The sequence below is a fragment of the Hyperolius riggenbachi genome, chromosome 9 (assembly GCF_040937935.1).
Source record: "Hyperolius riggenbachi isolate aHypRig1 chromosome 9, aHypRig1.pri, whole genome shotgun sequence".
Classification (NCBI taxonomy): Eukaryota; Metazoa; Chordata; class Amphibia; order Anura; family Hyperoliidae; genus Hyperolius; species Hyperolius riggenbachi.
In genome coordinates this window covers 224,160,681-224,184,158 of record NC_090654.1, presented here as the reverse complement: position 1 = coordinate 224,184,158, position 23,478 = coordinate 224,160,681, and the positions used below count along the sequence as shown (strand labels likewise).

Below are 23,478 nucleotides of genomic sequence, written 5' to 3'. Positions count from 1 at the left end.
TGATTGGCTAATCAAATTGATTGGCCAATGACTGGACAATTGTACCCCTTCAGTGCAATATGAGAGCTTACCTACACTATCTGTTCATAGTATTCAAAATCTGTAAGGGGCCATTTCCACTATCCACTACGTGCGGCTGCGAGACGCACGATGGCGCTTCCTGCTCTGCGGGAAAGCAGACGAATCCCATGAGCCGTGCCATGCATGGCTATGGGATTTGCAGGCTCCTGCATGAAAACTGTGGCCAGTGTCGGCCGAATCGCTAGGGTAAGCGATTCGGCCGGCGGCGCCACAGTTGCCTATGAGAGTTTCCCCGTGCGATTTGCCTGCGGAGAAACTGTCAGAATTCGGCCCGGTTTCCACGCTAGTGGAAACGGGCCCTACGTGGACAATGTCTACTTCAGTGTGAATTATCTTTAATGCAATCCTTGACCATGACGTTAAAGAGGAACTGTAACCACGGATAATGCTACAGATAAGTCAGGCTCCACACAGTAAACATCCCTCATTACAGCAGACCTGAACTCAGAACTTCCTCTCTACTCTAAAAGATGCTCAACAGCATAATAACTTCTAAAGAAAAACATTTCTTTGTAACAGCTGATACAAATCCTGTAATAAATCTGCAGTTTGTCTGTTTTCTGCTTTCATGGCAGCAGACATAGGGATAACATCCTATGTTTACCAATTAGCTCTCTGCCATGGCATGCAACTGATACAGCTGATGGATCAAATTACCTATACATGGGACCGTAGGAGTGAACTGACCCTCCTTTTAATCATACCCACCCACACACATTCATAAAAGAGACTGATACCAGATTTAGTGCCTAAATATTGGCCGCGGCCTTTTTTTTATTGGGGTTGTAAAGCTTAAATGATGTTTATTCAAAGTTTGGGTAAACACGTAAGCCAATCATTAACAAACCAGCATAATAACGAAAACCCCGCCCCGGCAGGAAAGGCCCAGGGGCGGGCAAGCAAACTTTATTCAAAACCAACTTAACCCAAACAATACGCGGGGATGATACCCCAAACCCCCCATCACCGCGGCCCTCTCAGCAGCGGACTGCAGACCCAAACTGAAGATATCTAGGCCAATCTCGTTTAAGTGGACCAAATCCGGGCGGTAAAGTCCCGGGTGGCCATCTTCTAATTCCAAATGCCGGAACGAAAACCGCCTAATGACGGTAGGAAAGCGAACATCGCTTTATTAATGCGTTTCCTAACTCTGAAGAGGAAAGATTTTCCTGGGGGGTACCATACCCGGCGCGGGATGATTTCTGAAAAGACTAGAATTATCCCCGGGAACATGCTTGTTAAACGGACAGAGTCATATTTGATTCGGTGTAACAGTTCTATTGAGCTAATGTTACCAGCGTCGTTGCCTCCGGCATGAATGATGATACAATCCGGAGGAGGGAAGGCCCTGCGCATCTGATGAGCTTTATCACAGACTGAGTCCCAGCGTAAACCACGGACACCGCCCCAAGAAATGTTGTAACGAGCTTGGTGAAGGCCGAGGTTAGACCCGTAGGGCCTGGTCAAGGCCCTTCTGTCAGCCCAGAAAATGAAAGAATGCCCGATGATCCAGACCTGGAAAGGGCGATCTGTAAAAGAAAATGCCGCTTTTAGCAGGGAGTCAAATCAGGGCGAATGTACAATTTAAAACGGGAAGAATCCCATCTGCCAATGGCCTTGATGGAATCCTCTGAGAGGCCTCGCATGGACACTTCAGTGGCAGCGCCAATGCGAAAAGAGTGGGAAGTGATTCTGAGATCCTCCCATCCCAACTTCTTTTTGGCCAAACCCAGAACTGCATTAAACTGGAAGATGGTGAGAGGGGAAAGATTTTTGTGGCAGAGAAAAACGTGGCCCTGGGGGCGTATGGCGTTAAAATCGAATGCCAGTCTAACCGGACACGCGAGTGACCCGTGCATGGCGTGAAAAACGATCCAGCAACCTTTGGCTTGCTGGTCCGTTTTGGATTTACGCAGTAAGAGGCGCACTTCGTCGTTGGCAAATTTCACCGTACCGATTCCCGACTGATCCTGCCTAGATCTGGAAACCAGTTCGGATACCCGAAAGGCCCCAAAAAAGGCAAGGGCGTAGGCCGTTTGGAACAAAAGGGATTCATACAAATTCAAACAAACTGAGGGAACAGTGTGCAACAACTTTTCTAACATTTCAAAGGAGATTGGCCTTCTAACATCCTGCACTGGAGATAATCTCCGTATGCCTTTTAAAGCCTGCTTTACCATAAAGAAGGAGGAGAATGGATGGGCACCCCTTAGTTTTCTGAAAAAGGAAATACCTGTTAATTTTCTGGACAACATGGAAAAGGACAGCTTCTTACTGATCAGACTAGCCACAAATTGAGCTATTAACACTCTATCATCAACCCAAGGGGAGGCGAGCTTAGAATTACAAAAAACGTACCATTCGTTGAAAGCTGCCACGTATGCTGACCATGTTTTGGGGGCAATGGATGCTCTCAAAGGCTCTACTAGATGACTTAAACCACCCTCCAAAGAAAATCCGGACATGGGGTCCCTGACGGGCTCGCATCCGGCCAGAGGGTCCGAAATCTGTGAAATTGCTGACGCGACAAAGCGTCAGCGACCACATTTTGATTACTGGGGAGATATTGAGCCTTCAGCCAAATGTTATAATCTAAGCAGAATAAAACAATAAACCGTAGTAATTTGATAACCGGGAGGGACTTGGAAGCTAAACAGTTAATAGCGAAAACTACTCCTTTGTTGTCTGAATGGAGCAGAATCCTCCTATTGGCGAAAAAGGTGCCCCAGCAGGCCAGAGCAACCGCCACCGGGAATAACTCGCAAAGCACTATGTTCCTAGTAAGCCCCGAGCTAAACCATTCCGTTGGCCATGAGGAAGCTGACCAGTTACAGCCCCACACGACCCCATAGCCAATACTTCCCGCAGCGTCTGAATGCAACTGGAGTGCTGAGGCAGCAGCAAACGGATGCTGCCACATTGTCCTCCCATTATAACAGTGGAGGAAAACCGCCCAAACGCACAAATCCTGCTTTATATCATTTGTTTATATCATTGCCGAATGTGGCAATTTTTTGACTTAAAACCGGCGATAGCTAACGCTAACCTGCGAGAAAATACCCGGCCCATCGGCATTATTCTGGTGGTAAAAGCGAGCAAACCTAGTAATGATTGTATCTGGCCTACCGTGGCTTTCTTGGAACTTAACATCTTGACAATAGAGGCCTGGAGTTTCCCAATTTTGTCTGGGGGGAGGCTGAATTCTCCTGCTACCGTATCAATGGTGATACCCAGGAAAGTTAAACTTGTGGTGGGCATCACAGTTTTCTCTACTGCTAACGGAACACCGAAATGGTCCATAAGCGACTGGAAAATGGTCAAGAGCCTGTCGCAACAGTCCGAGGCTGGGGGGCCCACCATTAGGAAATCATCCAGGTAATGCAATATTATTCCCTGGTGACCGTGGTTAGCCGCCCAGCCCAGGAAAGAGGCAAAAGTCTCAAAGTAACGACAAGACAGTGAACAACCCATGGGAAGGGCCTTGTCGAAGTAAAATTTACCGTTGAATTGGAAACCTAGAGAATTGAAGCTAAGAGGAGATATTGGTAAAAGTCTGAAAGCGGCTTTGATGTCCGCCTTGGCTAGTAGGGCTCCAGGACCAAATTTACAAATTGTGTCTACAGCTTCATCGAAAGTTAAGTAGGAGACTGTTGCGTCGCCTGGCAATATGCTATCGTTCACTGAAAACTTTTCAGGAAACGAAAGGTTATGGATAAGGCGATACTCCCCTTTCTCTTTTTTGGGCACTAGACCAATGGGGGACAATCGGAAATTTGAAAACGGGGGGGGGGGGCAAAAGGGCCAGCCATTCTACCCGCTTCTATTTCCTTATCTATTTTTTGTTGTACTATAGCCTGATAAGGGGCAATAGATTTGGCATTGTCAGCCCACCACAAGCCTTCTCCCACAAACGGCGGGATAACAAAGCCGTTTGAGAACCCATCATTTAGAAGCTTGCTGCTGGTACGGTTTGGGTAGACTTCTAGCCAGGGGAGCACTTTTTCCCACTTCACCGGCGTCTTGTATTTTAAGAAATGGCTCCTTTTGTTGGGATTGAGGTTGTTGCTGCAATTTCTTAAAACAACGCGACGCCGGGTGATTACCCCCACAAACTGCGCAATCATGCCTATATTTACAATTTGCCGCAAAGCGGCATTGCGACTCGTTGAATGAAAAACATGTTCCTTTTTTATACGCACCAGAGTTAACCTGAGAAGTAAGGGGTTTTTTTGGCGTTTGGCTTTTTTGAGGTAAAGTTAGTAATAACCAAAGGCCTACATCCTTGAGGCCCCATTTTAGGTCGGGGTAGACAGAAAGCTTTAGTCTGAAACCCTCGTCGTAATTGAGCCAACCAAAGCCGCCAAAATTTCTGTAGGCTTCGAAAACAATATCTTGATGTTGGAAAAGAGCAGAGCAGAGCTCTGGTTTCTTTTCCCCCATAACACCTGCGTAAATAGTGAACGCTTGCAACCAATTGTTAAAGGAACGCGGGACACTCCTTTTCCGCTCTTCCTCACCCTCTTTCTTATCTTTGGAGAAGTCTTTAGCAAATGGGAGGAGGGAGAGTATGTCAACATACTCTCCCAAATTTTTTCCTTAATGGAAATGTTAAGGTGGTATCCCAGAGGTGAAATTGGACAACACAAAGCCTCTTTGTATACTTGCTCAGGTATACCTGGCTTGATTGAGGGTTGTATCTGCTGTGGTACCTGCAGTGTAGGTTGTAACCAAACACTGCTAGGAGAAACCACTGGCACAACAGGATTCTGAGGTGGGGCTGAAGGGGGGGGGGGGGGGGCTGGAGCTACAGGGGGTAATCTGGCCAACACCCTTTCTAGCAATAAGGCAATGCAATCAAACTGAGAGGAGACATTGCTCTTACCGGGTCCGGAAGGAGGAGCCGGGATCCCCACGTCAGGCTGGCTGCCCACAGGAGGAGGAGGAGGAAGAATCGAGCTCTGGGTTGCAGCAGGTTGTAGACCTGGGGCACTCGGCAGCTCAACGCCCGCTCTTTTTGAAGCGGAGCCGCCAGAGGCCTGCGCAGGTTTGGATCCAGGGCGCCGTCGGGACCCGGCGGATACCGGCCCATGGCTCCTCCCACTCTTCTGGGGTCGCGCCGCGGGACATGCCAGACTTCCGCCTTGCGCTGCCGGAGAGTAAAGCCGTCTCTGCTTTCTGGCACGCTTGGCCGGAAGTGCGTCCACCGCTGGGCGCAACCCGGAAAGGCATCCCCTCTTCAACGCCAAAGGTGCCGGAAGTTCCGCTTCGCCGTCAGGGACCTCCGGAGCTGCAGCATCCGCGTCTTCTTCCTCCCTGGACAGGGGATCCGCAGGACCAGGCAAAGGAGATGCAGGGAGGGAACAGGCCGGCGACAGTGATGGAGCATCAAGGGCACCAGCAGCAGTGGACTGGAGGCAAGCCCGAATCCATTCCTCTCCATCTTTCGCTTGGATCCGGCGCATCAGCTCATCCACAAGGCTAGACATCCTGGCAGCTTCCACAGGAACCGGACAGCTTCAGAGAGGATTTCTTCTGCTCCGAAGAAGGTGAGCTTTTTCCAGGCTGACCCAGCCATTTATATAGTGCCCAGAGCAGGCTGATTGGTGTGACACTATACACACCAGAAAAATGCCGACCAGTGAGAGCCTCTGAAATCCTGTGACCTGTAAATAGAAAGTTCAGAGCAGTATACAATTCAAACTTTTAAATTTCGGAGGGAATATTTCCCTCCAGAATTAACAGCTTTTGTGCAGGAGGGGTCACTCCACAGTCCCAAGGGATGCTTACCCTTACAGGGTGCCTCCGCTCATACCTGCAGCACTAATTCAATAAATCTCATTTTCTCCTTAGTGACCTACAGTTAACTACTCACTCCCAGTAAGTCTTAAAGAGGAACTTCAGCCTAAACAAACGTACTGTCATTAAGTTACATTAGTTATGTTAATTAAAATAGATAGGTAATATAATCTCTTACCCACTGTGAGAAAACGCGGAAAAGCCGCCGCGTGTACTGACAGCAAGGTGGCTGGCTCCACGTCCAGCGCGGCGGTTTGTACACAGCAGCAAGTGTCTGACACTATGATAGATCGCGGAAAAGCCGCCGCATGTACTGGCAGCAAGGCGGCTGTATCCGCGTCCAACGCGGCAGTTTGCACGCAGCAGTGTGTGTCTTGTGTGGCTGGGTCTGTTAGTGCACCTGCATGGAGAGCTACGCGCGCGCCCGCCAGAAGTCAGGACCTTTATACCAGCTGGAGGTGGATCAGCTGATCAGGACGATCAGCTGATTCCTGCTGGACTCCTGATTGGCTGAGTGGCTCGGGCGGGGCGGCAGAGTCCTGCAACTATATATACAGCTTGCTTGCCAGTTGCTGGTTGTCTGCCATTGCGAACACTTACGTGGAAGCATACAGACCTTAGTCAGATCCTACAGTGTGTTTGAACCAGGAGGACCTGGGAATTCACACTGAGCCAGATTACTTCTATTTATTATTGTATTATTATTCAGACTAGTTCCAGGGTGTAGAGACCAAGGACCTCACACCCAAAGACTAGGGAACTGTATTGTCTCTGTGTTGTATTATTCAGACTAGTTCCAGGGTTTAGAGACCAAGGACCTCGCACCCAAAGACTAGGGAACTGTATTATCATTTGTGTTATATTCCAGACTAGTTCCAGGGTGCTGAGACTACGGACCTCGCACCCAAGACTAGGGAACTGTATTATCATTTGTGTTATATTCCAGACTAATTCCAGGGTGCTGAGACTACGGACCTCGCACCCAAGACTAGGGAACTGCATTATCATTTGTATTATATTCCAGACTAGTTCCAGGGTGCTGACACCATGGACCTCGCACCCAAGACTAGGGAATCGTATTATCATTTTTGTTATTCTCCAGACCTGCTTGTGACGCCCATCTTCCAGGTGTCACTAGTCACTAGGTTTTCTTGCTATTCAGCCTGAGACTCCGCCCCTTGGAGGTCTCAGGCTGCTACACTTCCAAAGGGAGGTATTTCTCATACTGCCAAGGACCACCTGCTCCTCGGGTGGTCCTCACTCAAAGTTATTACTGTTGCACCAAACACTCACACTATATAGATGTCCAGAGGTTAGCAATATATCTGATTATTGGTGATACTGCAGATCATCAATAATCGGGTATATTATATCTGCATTCTTGTTGATACTGCAGATCGCCAATAATCCGATTCTCTCTGCGTGCTGACACCGATCGTTACACCCACCCTGCTTTAAAAGAACAGGCAAAGGTTTGTGATTTCATAAGGGCAGCCATCTTTTTGGTTGAAAGAAGGCGACAGGGAGCATGAGACACAGTTCCAACTGTCCTGTGTGCTGATCACCCCTCCCAGTTGCTAGGCAACAAGAACAACAACATAGGAAATCTCATCATGCTTTGCACAGCATCAAGGGTAAAAAGCCCGGGCAGTTTTCTTTGATGGGGCGGAGCTTAGCTAAAAATTAGACTTTTATAAGAAAAAAAAAGTTCTGATGCTGTGAAACTGTTAAAGAAACACCAAGCCTTTTCAGTTCTGCTGAGTAGATTTTTATTCTGGAGGTTCACTTTAACCACTCCCTCTTTAGTCACATGGACATGCAAGACTGAGATGAAATGCTCTGTTAGCCAAAGCCACTCCTTCTTACAAACAACTCAAAGCCTATCATTGGTGTCGGTATCTAGTAGGGAGACAGCTTCAGCTTGACTGGATGTAGAGGGTGATTAGCCAGCTGAATGGTTGAGAATGTATACATTGGTGTATTAGGTATTTTTATTTTACAGAAATTGCACCTTTTTATACAAGGCTTGTTCATGCATTATTTATTGAAATTCATTTTCTATCCAGTGCTTGTAAAACAAAAATTGTGCCTGAACTTGCACTTTTAAACATTCAAAGAGAAAGAGACTTCTCTATCCATAAATTGCTAACCCTTTATTGGCTTATTTTAAAATGCTAACATAATCATGGATTTCTTTTACGCTTTGTAGGGTACAAGCCTTGTGATCCTCAGTTGATTAAAGATCGAGTCCACCATCTAGAACTTTGTTATCAAGACCTTTGTGCACTGGCTGCTCATCGGAAGGTTCAACTACTGCAATGGAGACGGATGTGGAAGTTCTTTGGTGACACGGATGAGATTGAAAGATGGATTAAGGAGAAGGAGCAAATTTATACCTCTATGGACTTTGGAAAAGATCTCACCACCATTACTATTCTTCAAAGAAAACATAAGGCTTTTGAAGATGAACTGAAGGGCTTGGAGTCCAATTTACAACATGCTATCAAAAATGGAGAATCGTTGATTGACAGCAAACATGAAGAGTCACCTAAAATCCAAGAAAGAATTGAAAATATTAAAGATGATTGGGCACAACTGAAAGATTTGGCTGATTTCCGCTTGAAGGTTCTACGTGACACGGAAAACTTTTTCCAGTTCCAGGTTGATGCTGATGATCTGGCTGCCAGGTTACAGGACACGTACCGGATGATGCAAACACAAGACATCGGGCATGATGAATATTCCACCAATGTGTTGGTGAAGAAACACAAAGACCTTCTTGATGACATCATGTTGAACAGAAAAGTCTTTGAAGGACTTAACCAACTTGCTGAAACTTTACCAGACGAATCCAGAACATCTCCTGAGATAGTCAGCCGACTTCAGAAGTTACAAGCTCTTTATTCTGATGTGGCATCTTTAGCAGACTTACGCTCTCAAAAACTTCAAAATACTCTAGCATATTATACCATCCTGGGAGAAATAGATGCCTGTGAGATGTGGATGGATGAGAAAGAGAAGTGGCTTCAAAAGATGGAGATACCAGAGTCGCTTGAAGATATGGGTGTTGTTCAGCATAGGTAACGTTTTTATGAAAAAAAAATATTCATGCATTCCATGGTATTCTTTGGCCCATATGCAAGTTATACATATCCCAAGTTTTCTCCTAGGAGAGGTTTAAAATATTTTTACAGCACTTTTAACTGAAAAATGGCTTAAAACGCATCTTATTGACAAGTTCAAAAATATCACCTAGGAGAAAACTCAGGAGAAAAAGTTAATTGCATATGGGCCCTTGTATGTATAAACTAGAGTTCCACTGCAAACATTACTAAGTATCTACTCATTTGATAATAATAAATTAAACTACCCACGTTTTAATGTGACTTTACCACTACTATTAACTGTGTTGGTAACTTTTAATAAGTCCACAAGAAAGTCTACAGAAAATCTGAAAATCATTATCATATTGCTTAAAGTTGCGGTTCATGATTGCATTTTTAATGCTTATTTTAATGAGATAAAACTTGCAATGCAAAACATTTTGTGCATCACACATAAATCATTTTTGCATTATTAATTTTTTGGTAATTACCTGACAGGCTGGTTTGATTATGCTGACTTCCTATACTAATGTCAGCTGCAGCTTGGTTGGATGAACAGCAATCTGTGCTCTGTCCAGGGAGGAGCTGGGAGGGAGTATTGGGAGGGGGTACTGTACAGTGTTCTCTGAGCACAGAGATGACCTTGTCCACACCAAAAAGAAGTATTGTTAAAGAGGTTGGAGGGGGTTGGAGGTTCGTATTGGCAGGCGTTCACAAGTCAGGAACTCCCTGCATTTGGACTATAAGACGTAGTGACTTTTCCCTTTAGAGGAGAAAAAGTGAGTTTTATAGTCAAAAAAATACAGTATTTGTTTAAAAAAGCTATACACCAGTGCCATCTATGTTTGTATTGTGTTTATTAAAGGACAACTGAAGCAAGAGGGCTATGGAAGCTGCCATATTTTTTTCCTTTTAATGAGTAATTGTCTGACAAAAAAAAAAATCAAAAATCAATTCTTTATTTTTATCTGGTAAACAAGTAATAAGGATGCTAATCAGGCAATCCAAAAGTTAAAATCACTATTACTTTTCTTGTTGATAAATTATCATTTCCCAGTTTACATGACTCTTATTTGGTACACAGAAAATTTGGTACACAAAAGAGAAGTTGCAGGGCATGCTGGGTTGTCTTTTTTTGCTTCTCTACTTCCCCTCAGACTTAGCTAATGCAGCCTGATTGGGTGAAGCCTCTTTCCCTCCTGTTTTCCCCTCCCACACCTTTGTTCCTCTCTGAACAAAATTTCTCAGGCTGAAACAATGCATTTTCTATAGTGAAGGGCGAGCAAATCAGGCAGAGGAGACTAAGGGCGGATATTACATCACGACTGGCTTCAAAATAGCCACAGTAAATATGGAAACTGTGTAGAATAGGATTCTTTACATTTCCTTTATAAAATTCACAGGAATCATAACGTGAACAGTGCAATACATATGTAATGTTATGTAAGTAGAGCAAGTATTTATCTACTTATATATATATATTTTTTTTCCTGAGATAGCATGGCTGACAGCTCCTCTTTAAGCAACACAAATTGCCTTGAGATCCTGCTGATCCTCTTCCTCTAATTCTATTAGCCATAGACTCTGAATAAACATGTGGCAGATCAGGTGTTTCTGACATTATTGTCAGATCTGACAAGATTAGCTGCTTCCTTGTTTTTGGTGGTATTCAAACACTACTACAGCCAAATAGATACAGTATGTAGGGCTGCTAGACAATCAATATTGTTTAAAGAGGAGCTGTCAGTCATACTATCTCAGGAAAAAAAACAAATATATAAGTAGATAAATACTTGCTCTACTTACATAACATAGGTATTGCACTGTCCACGTTATGATTCCTGTGAATTTTATAAAGAAAAAGTAGAGAATCCTATTCTAGACAGTTTCCATATTTACTGTGGCTGTTTTGAAGCCAGTCGTGATGTAATATCAGCCCTTAGTCTCCTCTGCCTGATTTGCCCGCCCTTCACTATAGAAAGTGCATTGTTTCAGCCTGAGAAATTTTGGCCAATCAGAGAGGTACAGAGGTGTGGGAGGGGAAAACAGGAGGGAAAGAGGCTTCAGCCAATCAGGCTGCATTCGTTAAGTCTGAGAGGAAGTAGAGAAGCAAAAAAAGACAACCCAGTATGCCCTGCAACGTCTCTTTTGTGTACCAAATTTTCTGTGTACCAAATAAGAATCATGTAAACTGGGGAATGATAATTTATCAACAAGAAAAGTAATAGTGATTTTAACTTTTGGATTGCCTGATTAGCATCCTTATTACTTGTTTACCAGATAAAAATAAAGAATTGATTTTTGATTTTATGCCCGACAGTTACTCTTTAACAGGGAATACATATGGCAGCCTCCATATCCCTCTTACTTCACTTGTCCTTTAAAGAGAATCTGTAGTGTGAAAATCTTACATAAATAAACGTACCAGCCTGTTTGTTGTCTTCTCCTAGCCCCCTCTGTGACAGTTCCGCTGCTCCTGCTGCTTTCTTGGTGATAAAAATCACTGTTTTATTCATTGTTTTTGTAAACAATGAAGATGGCCGCCAAACAGGAAATACATCATCAGAGCAGGTGCCTGTTTGCAGGGGCTACTCTAAAACGTGACTTCACTGCTGTAATATTTCTCCCACTTGTTGCCTTTGCTGCTTGTCTGGGCTTTGAACTGATCTTTCTGCACTCACAGCTGTTTACAAGGACACAGACAGGCTGGCTGTGAGCAGAGACACTGGCTGTGACTAATAAACAAAGCACACGCAGAGCCTGCAGGGGGCGTGGGGGAGGTGTGCATAACTTCTCCCTATCACAGCACATTCCTATCTGGGCTGACAAGGCTCGACAAAGGAAAGAAGATTAGATATAATACAGAGACAGTGCAACTGGAAAAGGCTGCAGTAAGCCAGACCACATTAGAACAGGTATAGGAACTTATAGGATAGAAGAAATAAGGCAGAACATTTTGTTACAGAGTCTCTTTAAATGTCTTGCCCAAATCTACACATACCAAAGTCCACATTAGTCAGTTGGGATTGTCAGTGAGGTGCAAATTAATTTGAGATGATTGAGAATAATGCTAATTACTATGCTACAGAATTAATACAAATTATTATGATAATGTATTGTAAAATGAACTAATCAAATCTTGCAGTGAAAGTATTCGATTGGTCCATCTACAAGCTGAATAGATTTGCAGTAGCAATTGCATAATTCTGCATCGTCTTAGAATTATTTACATATTTCAAGTAAAGTAGAAAGTTGCCACTGAGCCTAAACTTTGTACTAAACACCTTTTGGATGTTCGTGGCACAGGAATATGGAGACAAAAAAACACCTATAGACGTCCACAGCAGGCGGAAGTAGTTTTGTACTAAAATGCCTTTACAAGTCCATGGCATATGAATGCGAAAACACAGAACACTTATAGATGCCCACAGCATTCTAAGGGTTAAAAAGGGGGTTTACGGTGTAAGACTATGAAGAGTTATAAATTCCTATGAACTAACAATTCTTAATGACGTCAGAGCTGTTTTTTTTTTTCTTCTAGATTTAACACTTTGGCCCAGGAAATGAACACGTTGGGATCTCAAATTGAGAGTGTCAACAGTGCTTCTGAGTCTCTCTTCGAAAGTGGACATCCCAACAGAATGCAAGTGAAGCAAGGACAAGATCACATGAATACCAGGTGATATTATATGTTCTGTCTTCTGTGCAATGCCAGTTCTTTAGATTATGAGCACAACTGGTATGAAATCCATAAACCGTTTATGGGCCCTGTACAAAAGTAGACTTCAGGGCTCCTCTTGTGCACCCTCCAGTATAATTTTTTTAACCTTTTACCATTGGGTGTGCTACCTGTACCCCAATAATGGCACTTTTTGTTTGGCTGATATGTCATATTGGGGTTGATTCATCAATAAGCAATAATATTACCATGCATGCAGAGCACACAGAAATATTACCTGTATTTATGCACGGAGTACTATGAGATACGCTAGGAGCGTGACCCGTGGTACTCCAGTAGCATGACCGTTACTATGGTAATGGGCATGTTACCGTAGTACTGGTCAAACTGGAGTACCGCGTGTCATGCTACTTGCGTATCTCTTGGTACTCCGTTCATAAATACAGGTAATATTGCCGTGTGCTATGCGTGCATGGTAATATTACCACTTATTGATAAATCAACCCCATAGGACCCTATCCTATTGCCTTTTTTCTTGAGTTTTCTCCAAGGAGATATTTTCATACCTTATCAATAAAATAACTTTGCAGCTCCCACCAAGCAAGAAATTACACAAAATAAGTTTGATATTACTTTATTACCTACTTTTTGGTACATTTTTAATTAGTAAGTGCTGAAAAGTCTTGTTTTTTGCTAAGATGAAATATCTCCTAGAAGAAAATCAGGAGAAAAGTTAACTGGATAAGAGCCATTGAGTAGGAGCGCAGTGCCCAGGTGCATCCTTAACTATACACACTAAGATATTATATAATATATTCCTCTAAGATCATGGAAACCTATATCAAGTTCTGATGTCAGATGGGCAAGAAAAAATAAATAATGTAAATTTATTTGACTCTGACTTTACATTGAAAAAGTCAAACTACAAAACTGAATTTCCTGCAATCTTACTTACCTCTTCAGTGTCAGTTTCTATCATTAATGTTCTGAGCTCTAGCAGGACCCCCATTAGTACAGGTAGTTAGTGGGTTTCAGCAACATTGGCTCAACCCCCAACGGCCAAAGGAACACATCACAGGAAAGGTTTGTGCCAGAACTTCCACTATTTGAATGTCGAAGTCCTAATGGAACATTTTTGTTGACACCTGAGAGATTAAAGAAGCTGCTAGAAACAGTTATACTGTTTGATTTTTTTCATTCTAAGTCAGGTTTTCTCCAAGCAGTAAGAGTCAAACACCAAACCAAGTTAGCATCCTCTTTCTACCTAGATGATTGTCCAACCAGCTTAGCAGATAGCCACCCTTTTCTACATTGTAGATATCTCTTAACCAAAGCATCTGGCCTTTCACACAACCAGAGGTCTGTACTGTATTATGTCTCTCTCTGAGTTGTGGTTGCAGGAGGAATCCCTTCCTCTTCTAGAAAAAAATGTAAGTGCTAATTATTAATATAAAAAGGAGGAGTGTAATCTCTGCTTTTCCCTTAAACATCATATTAAGGGCATTCTTCTTGTCGTAATTCTGGAATCAAGAGAAGGAGAAAATTCCACTCTACCTGACTTGAGGATGTGTTTTTTATGGCTTGAACAACGAAACGTATTGCATAAAACCACTCTAAAAATTCACTCTTTTATGCCTGGGAACTTTAAGAGGTCCATTTAACCACAGTAGAGAAACACCGCACTAATATTTTAACTTGAAACAAAAAATTATCTTTGGAATTAGGTTTGGTGTCATAATATGAATGCTTCTATGGTATTCATATGTTTTTCTTTCAATATTTTTAAACAGATGGGTTGAATTCCAGAAAATGGTTGCAAATAAGAGGAAAGCAGTTGACTCGGCTCTTGGTCTTCACAACTATGGCTTGGAGTGTGAGGAAACCAAGAACTGGATACTGGAGAAGGTCAGAGTGGTGGATTCCATACAGCACCTTGGAGATGATCTTGCTTCAGTCATGTCCATTCAGAGAAAGCTCTATGCAATTGAAAAAGATCTTAGTGCTATTGAGGCCAAACTCATTAGCCTACAAGAAGAGGCCAAAAAGCTGGCCGATGAGAATCCTGGTCATGCCCAGGACATTTATAATAAGCTGATTGAGATTAACAATGTTTGGCAAGAACTGCACAAAGCTTTGCAAAATCAAGAAGACTTGCTGGGTGAAAGCAGTAAGCTGCAGAAGTTTTTGGTGGACTTGTTTGATTTCGAGACATGGCTGTACAGAGCCCAGCAGGCCACAGCTTCAGAAGATATACCTAACACACTCACAGAGGCAGAAGAATTGTACCACAACCACCTTGCTCTTAAAGATGACATGGACCACCATGAATTTGACCTACGTGATATTGTTGAAACAGGCAACAATGTAACCAGTGGTCAAAGTGACCCTCAGTACCAGCAGCTTGCCGACAGAGTAAAGGATGTACAAGTTGGATGGGATGCCCTCCATAAGATGTGGAGCAACAGAGAACATTTTCTTTCCCAGTGTCTTGAGTTCCAGAGGTTCTTGAAAGATGCAAAACAGTCTGATGCCATCCTAAGCAGTCAGGTATTATTACTTAATATTATTCTTCATACTTTTCTGGTTATTCTGTGCCAAAGCAGCACATAGTACATTTATAAACATAATTAATTATGTATTGTGTTCTATTACTATATGCTTTTTTCTTTTTCCATCCTGTCTTTGTTTAAATTTTTGGTTTGTCATGTAACAATTGTGAAAAACATTTTATAAACGAACAACATGCCATGCAGCGGGTGTAGATGACAAACTTGCATACATAACAAGTGCAAACTATGACACGGGAGGAGAGGAATGTCTATTATTTTAAGTTCTATGTCTGACAACCTTTCTCAACCATTTGAGAGCCGAGGAACCCTTACAAAAAATGTTTTCACATTTTATGGAACCACTTCATAAAAATGACACATACAAAACACTCCACTGCAATTGACAGTTTGATAAGCTTTAACAGTTGCTGCATTCCATATCTCCAATTTGAATTGGTACAATAAATATATTTATTGTACTGTTTCTATATAAGTTTTCCTCTCTACTTATTATTATACACCTATTGATTAAATATAGTTCAGTTGTCAAATTAAAAAAGAAGCAATTGTTATCCCTTGTTACAAATGCAGCCATCAATACCCCCACATTACTAATGCAACAATCACTACTCCACATTACAAATACAGTAATCATTACTCTACATTAGAAATGTTGCAATCACTACTCCACATAAGAAATGTAGCAATCACTACCCTTTTAATTATTATTTAATAGAATTTGATGGCAAAATACCTAATCAGGTTATGATCAGGTTATGAAGTGCCATCAGAATTTTATGGAGTGGGATAAAGAAGCCAAAATAGACTCATCTGAAAACACTGCAATTATTTCTGTTTAATGACACAAGTTCCTCATAACCTGACCAAGTAATCTGCTCCACTGCTCCTGTGCAAGTAGGATTCCACAGTACTTAATATTTAAGGGTACATTCATACCATGTGTATTGCATTATATAGTAAGTCACGGTCGCATAGCAATGAACTGTGATGGTCGGATAATGGGCATGTTCACACTTACGTTTTGTTACCATGGTAGGTTAGATCCCATCATAAGAACACAAGCCAAGCTGTGCACTTCTGGACAACACACACATTATGCCCATGATACAACTTTCAGGAAAGGTTGTGCCATACATTGAAATGACGGTTACCAGATGACACTTAATTTGAAATCCACTGTGATTTGCCACATGCACATCACAAAAGATATAGGCCTCAATTCACTAAGATCATGCTAGAGATAATAAGGCAAGAGAAAACTTACCTCCACACGTGAGAGAGTTATCTTACCTCTTCATTCCTTAAGTTACCTCTCCTGTAGTTAATTTACCTCCTCTGTAGTTAATTTACCTCCTCTGTAGTTAATTTACCTCCTCTGTAGTTATTTTCACATGCAGCTAATTAACAGCTTGTCTTTAAAGAGACTCTGTAACAACAAAAACCTCCCCTGGGGGGTATTCACCTCGGGTGGGGGAAGCCTCCGGATCCTAATGAGGCTTCCCACGCCGTCCTCTGTCCCACGGGGGTCTCGCCGCAGCCCTCCGAACAGCCGGCGACTGTGCCGACTGTCAGTTCAATATTTACCTTTGCTGGCTCCAGCGGGGGCGCTGTGGCGACTTTCTGCACGGAAATAGACGGAAATACCCGATCTCCATCGGGTCCGCTCTACTGCGCAGGCGCCGGAAACTTGCGCCTGCGCAGTAGAGCAGACCCGACGGCGATCGGGTATTTCCGCCTACTTCGGCGCCGAGAGGCATCAGAGCGCCTGCGCAGAAGCCAGGAAGGTAAATATTGCGTCACGACTGTACGGAGGGCTACAGCGAGACCCCCGAGGGACGCAGGATGGCGTGGGAAGCCTCATTAGGATCCTGAGGCTTCCCCCACCCGAGGTGAGTACCCCCCAGGGGCCGTTTTGTCGTTACAGTTCCTCTTTAACTCTGGAGTTATTTTAAGGATTGGAGAGTTAGTTTAAAGACAGAAGAGTTAACTTTAGGCTTGCCTGAGGTAAAATGTTTCCTGAATACTACATGCCTTATCACCATGGTAACAACTCTAGAAGAGTTATTAAAGACAGGAGATAAGTTTAGTGAATTGAGGCCATTGGCCTCAATTCACTAAGCTTATCTCCTGTCTTTAATAACTCTTCTAGAGTTATCACCATGGTGATGAGGCATGTAGTATTCAGGAAAAACATTTTTCCTCAGGCAAACCTAAAGTTAACTCTTCTGTCTTTAAAGCGGAATATAACCCTGCATTTCAACTTTGCTCTAAAACATTATTTACAGCATATTATATGCAAAAAGCATTTTTTTTTTACTAGACCAGCATTGGAAGGGTTAAACACAGAGGTTTTAAGTTCCGTGCAGACGTTCAGATAGTTACATTCTATTTAGTTATATGTATATATTTAGAAATGTTACACACTCTTTGGCTGTCCTCCAACTCCTTCTCAGTGAGAGAGATGAGTCACAATAAATACTTAGATACATTTTATGTAAACAAAAAGTATCTAACTCAAGTTCGGATGCGTCTGCAAAAACATTCAGGGACTTTAAAGCCCTGTGTAACCCTTCCAATGCTGGTCTAGTAAAAAAAAAAAATGCTGGTTGCATATAATATACTGTAAATAATGTTTTAGAGCAAAGTTGAAATGCAGGGTTATATTCCGCTTTAAGTTAACTCTTCAATCCTTAAAATAACTCCGGAGTTAAAGACAGGCTGTTTATTAACTGCATGTGAAAATAACTACAGAGGAGGTAAATCAACTACAGAGGAGGTAAATTAAGGAATGAAGAGATAAAATAACTCTCTCACTGTGTGGAGGTAAGTTATCTCTTGCCTTATTATCTCCAGCATGATCTTCGTGAATTGAGGCCTTAGTGTGAACTTAACCTAATTTTGTACATTCTTTGTAAACCATCAGTTCTGGATGAATTGTTGGCCCCAGGGATATAAAGGAATAATGTTCACAGCTTCAGTCATTGACCTGAAATTAGGGCTAAGTACAATTTTTTGAAGTTGTGTTCGAAGTGATGATATGAACATTTATATTTTAAGAACTGTACTTTGCTTTTAGAGATTGATCAGTTTGTGGAAATGTCTGCTCTCTGTGCATCAAGTAGCACTTATACTTCCCGAGTCTAATGAGTTTGATTTCCTTGCAGGAATACACACTGGCACACACAGAACTACCTAACACATTACAGGCATCACTTAACAGACTGAAGAAACACGAAGACTTCTTGGCCACTATGGAAAACAATGAAGAGAAAATTGTTGGAACCATACAAACTGCCAAAAAATTGGATGAAGATAAAAACCTTTTTGCTGATAAGGCTTTAGACAAAGCAGCCTCGATCCATGACAGGTAATGGGAAATATTTATAGGTGATTTCTAATAGTTTGCAAGCTTCCTGAAAGTTTATTTTAGGCTCATTTACATATTCCATTTCACCAGATATGAGAACGAATGTCCATTGTGTTAGCACAACAGATACTCCTTAGTAGTGATTGTCATGTTAGAACTCATGGAGAAGCATGTGATTTGTTTGATAGATTTGCAAAGCTCTTATTTGCTGTGATCACATCCTGTTTTAGCACATTATCAGGGCTAGCAAATCAGAAACTTACTGTACATATCTGTGCATCTGAATGACTTAACATCAAGAAGGCAGGTGTAACGATAGGATGCTGCAACTCAGACGTCTGATTATTTGTGATCTGCAGAATCACCAATAATACAGACGCTATACCTGATTATGTGGTGATTTGCAGTATCACCAACAATACCAGTATAGCTAGCAGTGAGTAAGGTGTGGTGTTTGGTGCAACAGTATAGCCTTCTCCAGAGGAGCTGGAGGGTCTATCAACACAAGTAACAATAGGTCTTTACCAGAGGAGCTGGCAAAGTACTAACAATGAGAGAATAAAGAAGTTTGTCTAAACCTTACCAGAGACGCTGGTAAGGTACTAACAGCACAAATGACTGAATAGTTTAACTAGACCTTGCCAGAGGGGCTGGCAAGATACTATCAGTCACTAGAGCTATATAAATAGGTCGGAACCTCACCAGAGGGGCTGGTAGGTTCTAATAGCTAAGAGCACCTCACCAGTGGCTAGGGCCCACTGGTGAGTAGAGTAGTCAGACAGGCTAGGTTCGATAACAGGCAGGCAGAGAAAGTACCAAATCGGCAGGCAAGAGAGTAGTTAATATCAGGCAGAGGTTCAGCAACTAAGTCAGAAAGGCAGAGATACAGAATTGTATAGAAATAGCAAGGTCAGAAAGTAGCCAGAATCATACACAGGTTATCAGAATACAATGTAATAACAACTAACTATAGATAGATGTATATTGCAAACACTGCATATACATCTATCATCAACAGGAACCTTACTAGGTCTGAGTGCTAACACGAGTGTATTCGCAACAGCAGACGGGTTGCCAATGATCTGTGAGGGCTTAAGAAGCCGAGGAGAGCCCAGCGCCACTTAGCAATCAGCCAATCCGAGCGGCGCGAGTCACTCCTGACGTCAGCCGACCGGCAGGTCAGCTGACGCGCCTTCTTCCAGCATAAAGGTCCTGTCTCCCTTTGAGCAAGAGACAACGCCATTCCCGGCGTGCTGGACGCCACCGGGACGGATAAGGCCTGTGAACAGGGAACAAAGGTGGCTGCGGGTATAGCCTGCATATCCGCAGCCGCCATAGCTTCAGGTGTTACAGCAGGCAGGGCCTCTTAAAGCATAAATGCACCCAGTTGTATCCAAAACAGGTTGTACAATTTACACTTATAGAGAATGTTAGCTTCCAAAACAGTAAGCATGTAAGTTTAATTTTTCTATTGTGTAAAATAGGTATTTTACACAATAGCGGCCCATGCTGCCTGGCTTCCTCCACTTTAATGGCTAGCTGCTTCCTGGTCAAACAGACGTTTGCATGTTATTTTCTGGTTGTTTACAATAGAGGTTAGGGTCCCTTCCATTAAGATGACCTCACTGCAGTGGAAGGGTCTAATACAATTTTTTTTTTGCATGCAACTTGTAGCAACAGGTGCAACTTGTAGCACCTGTTTTGGATGCAATTTGGTGCATCTATGCCTTAAGTGGCTCTATACACCTTCTTGCTGTTAAGCCATTCAGATGCAGCCTGGTTTTAGATGCGCTGCCATTTCTCCCTACTATATCCCTACTATATCTATTACATGTCCAAATCGATTGCATGCTTCTACATGAGTTCTCCTAGACATGACCATCACTACTCACTACCTGCATGATAATTATCAGATAGTGGATGCATTGCCATATTAGGACCATTGGAGTAGGTTAAAAAGTTTAGGATACACTCCCACTACCCACTCCACTTGGTCCGTCATAGTGTGCTCATCAGCCTTAAAGTGCCCATTAATGGTGCAATGTTAGCAAACAATCGACCTTCCAATCTAATAATTGCAATTGGACAGAACCAATTGTAAACTATCAATTGATATATAAGAAATTCAAACACAAAACGATTTTAGATTTTTAGAAAAAACTTACCAACAGGCAGAACGGTTTGATAATCCAATCTTTTGAGGTCGCTTGGCACATCAATCTTCTCTAATCCAATCACAATTATCAAATTGGTAGGTTGATCATTCGCTAAAATTTGCACTGTTATTGGGCACCTTTAAGTGAATTGTCTGGCTGTAGTGGGGTAAAAGTTCAATACATTTTTGTAAATTTTATAACAGAGGCATTGCAGTGAGTTTCTACCTTAATATACCATGGATATTTCCTCTGAACTTGACCTTAAATTTAGTGAGGGTTCAGAATGCCGCAGTTCACTGATGACACCTCAGTTATTGGCTGAAACAGACATTCTTTCCTTGTCCCAGTATCACATTGTATGGGCCACACCAGTGGCGTAGCTAAGGAGCTGTGGGCCCCGATGCAAGTTTTACATTGGGGCCCCCCAAGCACTCTATACATAACAATTGATACGGCGCACCAAAACCTGCCAATGGCAACTACAGTTTCAGAGGAGCAAGAAGAGGATGGTAAACAGTTTGTTAATGATTACCACTATTCAAAGTATCTATAGAAGTGATTATTATGAGCACAGGACCAATAGAGAGCTAATACTGCAGTTGAGAGAGGGCCCTTCGGGCCCTGATGCGGTTGATATCTCTGCATCCCCTATTGCTATGCGCCTGGGCCACACAATCTACTATCCAGAATTTGATCATCTACACCCAGAGCATTGTAATTTACACAGTCACTCCTACTCTCATGAGACCACATGGGGCAGAGTGATTGGTGGCTTGGGCAATGTGTGTCATTCTGAAGGTGAACAGAACATTTAAAGATTCTGAGTGTGGTTAGAGACCTTTACTAAATTAGATATAAGAAAACCTTTTTGCATTTGAGAACAAATACAAAATTTAAGCAAATAAAGCTTAGGCAATGTACCCTACCCACCAGCTTGAACATTTAAACAATGAACAATTTATACAGACCAAAGCTACGCTTTGCATGAGTCCTTTTAGTTGGAAATAAAACATTAATTGAATAATTGATTCTGCTTTTCTTTCAGATATGCAATGAATGTGAATAAAGCTACAGAGGTGTCTGCTCTGCTCAAGGACCATGTTGATCTTCAGGATTTCTTAGAAAACTGTGATGAGGTAAAGTCCATGCATTAAGGATTTTATTGGAAGAGATGATGACACTGTGTGAAAGAAGTTTAAGTAGAGGGAAATAAATGGTTTGTTAATGATTACAGCTATTCAAAGCAAATATAAAGGTGATCATTACCACTACATAAAGAGCTAATGCAGTGACTGTAGGCGGGCTCCATGTAGGCACCTCTGGTCCAGGGGCCTGCCGCCCTGGTATGGTAGCCTATTGTTACACCACTGACTGCGGAAAAAAAGATTGAGAGCCCACTAACTAGTAATTTAGGTCAAACTGAAGGTAAAACTGAGTGTAAAGTTATACTCACAAGTGTGGGTTACCTATAGGTAACCACTTTCTAGGCAGTAGGGGAACTTAAGCCTGTCTCCTCAGGAAGTTAAGATGATGCTCTATGAAGATATAGGGAAATGGGGATAGACTCCTCCACCTACGATGGACTCCATGTATAATATACAGGTAAAACAGAAGCACCAATCAGATTAAACCACAGTTAAAACTAATAAAAATAGGGGAAGTAGCACTTGCTTCATCATTGAATAATAAAAATGAGATTCATCAGCAAAACTCTTTGTGTACTCCAAAAATGCAACGCGTTTTGTAGGACCAAGCCCACTTCTTCAGGCAATAAAACAAGTGCAGCTGTATCTGTAATCCGTATGGAGTGTGGCACCTCCGGAGACATAACACAATTGCAACCAGCCAATCAGAGCCTTGCAAATCAATCACCTGCTCAAATTAATCACATTTTTCTTTGTGAATTATTCTTAAGGACAATTTTTTTTATATAAATCGATCATCTCTAGAGCCAGCTGTGTGTAAATTATGACAGCCATACAAACAATGGAAGAAAAAAATATCTCTCTGATTCAATACAGAAACAACGTTAAGGCACTAATTGTAGCTAATTCAAGAGACAGCTTATGTGAAAACATTGAACTTGCAGTTTAGCAGAGAAAAGTAAAGGCTACACAGTTATTTGGGTTTAAAAAAGACATACGTCCATCGAGTTCAACCAGAATGGTATGGTGGCCATACACTTATAGATTTGCAGCAGATTCGACCATCAGATAGATTTCTGGCAGATGCCTGTTAAGTCGAATCTGACTGGAATCTATCTGATGTGTGCCACACACTAGGAACAGATTTCCAATAGATTTCAGAATGAAATCTATTGGAAATTGATCTAAATGCATTATTGGACCATAAGATCCAATGCAACTCTATGGGCCATCGATCTGCTGCCAGCAGCACATCGACCTAGATTTGCCATCCAGTCAGATAGATCAAATCGATAAAAATCGGCCTCAAAACGATCGATCGGCTGATTCAATAGAATTGATCGATGGCTGAAATCGACCAGTATATGGGCCCCTTAACTTTCACACTATGTACAGTATGTTCCGATAAGATCAAAACGCTACGGTGGCGAAAAGTCAGATAGCGCATTAGACGTGTGAATCGACTATACAATACAATGAAAGTATGTGTCACTGCCAATATAAACACTCACATTGTCTGGTAAACCCACAACATGCTGTGCGTTAGTCCGTCAGGATCCACCACACTGCAACCGTGAATG

At 42.3% G+C, this 23,478-nt stretch overlaps 1 protein-coding gene across 3 annotated transcripts in view; it reads left to right on the top strand.

Annotated features, from left to right (window-relative positions):
- The window catches only part of LOC137532976 (spectrin beta chain, erythrocytic-like), a 564,120-nt gene that overhangs the window by 474,508 nt on the left and 66,134 nt on the right, over positions 1-23,478 (top strand). For all 3 annotated transcript variants that reach the window (XM_068254046.1, XM_068254047.1, XM_068254045.1), the window contains exons 14-18: positions 8,087-8,957; positions 12,523-12,660; positions 14,451-15,207; positions 18,395-18,597; positions 21,799-21,889. In XM_068254046.1, coding sequence (XP_068110147.1) covers positions 8,087-8,957; positions 12,523-12,660; positions 14,451-15,207; positions 18,395-18,597; positions 21,799-21,889 — 2,060 coding nt within the window. The remainder of the gene's footprint in view (positions 1-8,086; positions 8,958-12,522; positions 12,661-14,450; positions 15,208-18,394; positions 18,598-21,798; positions 21,890-23,478) is intronic.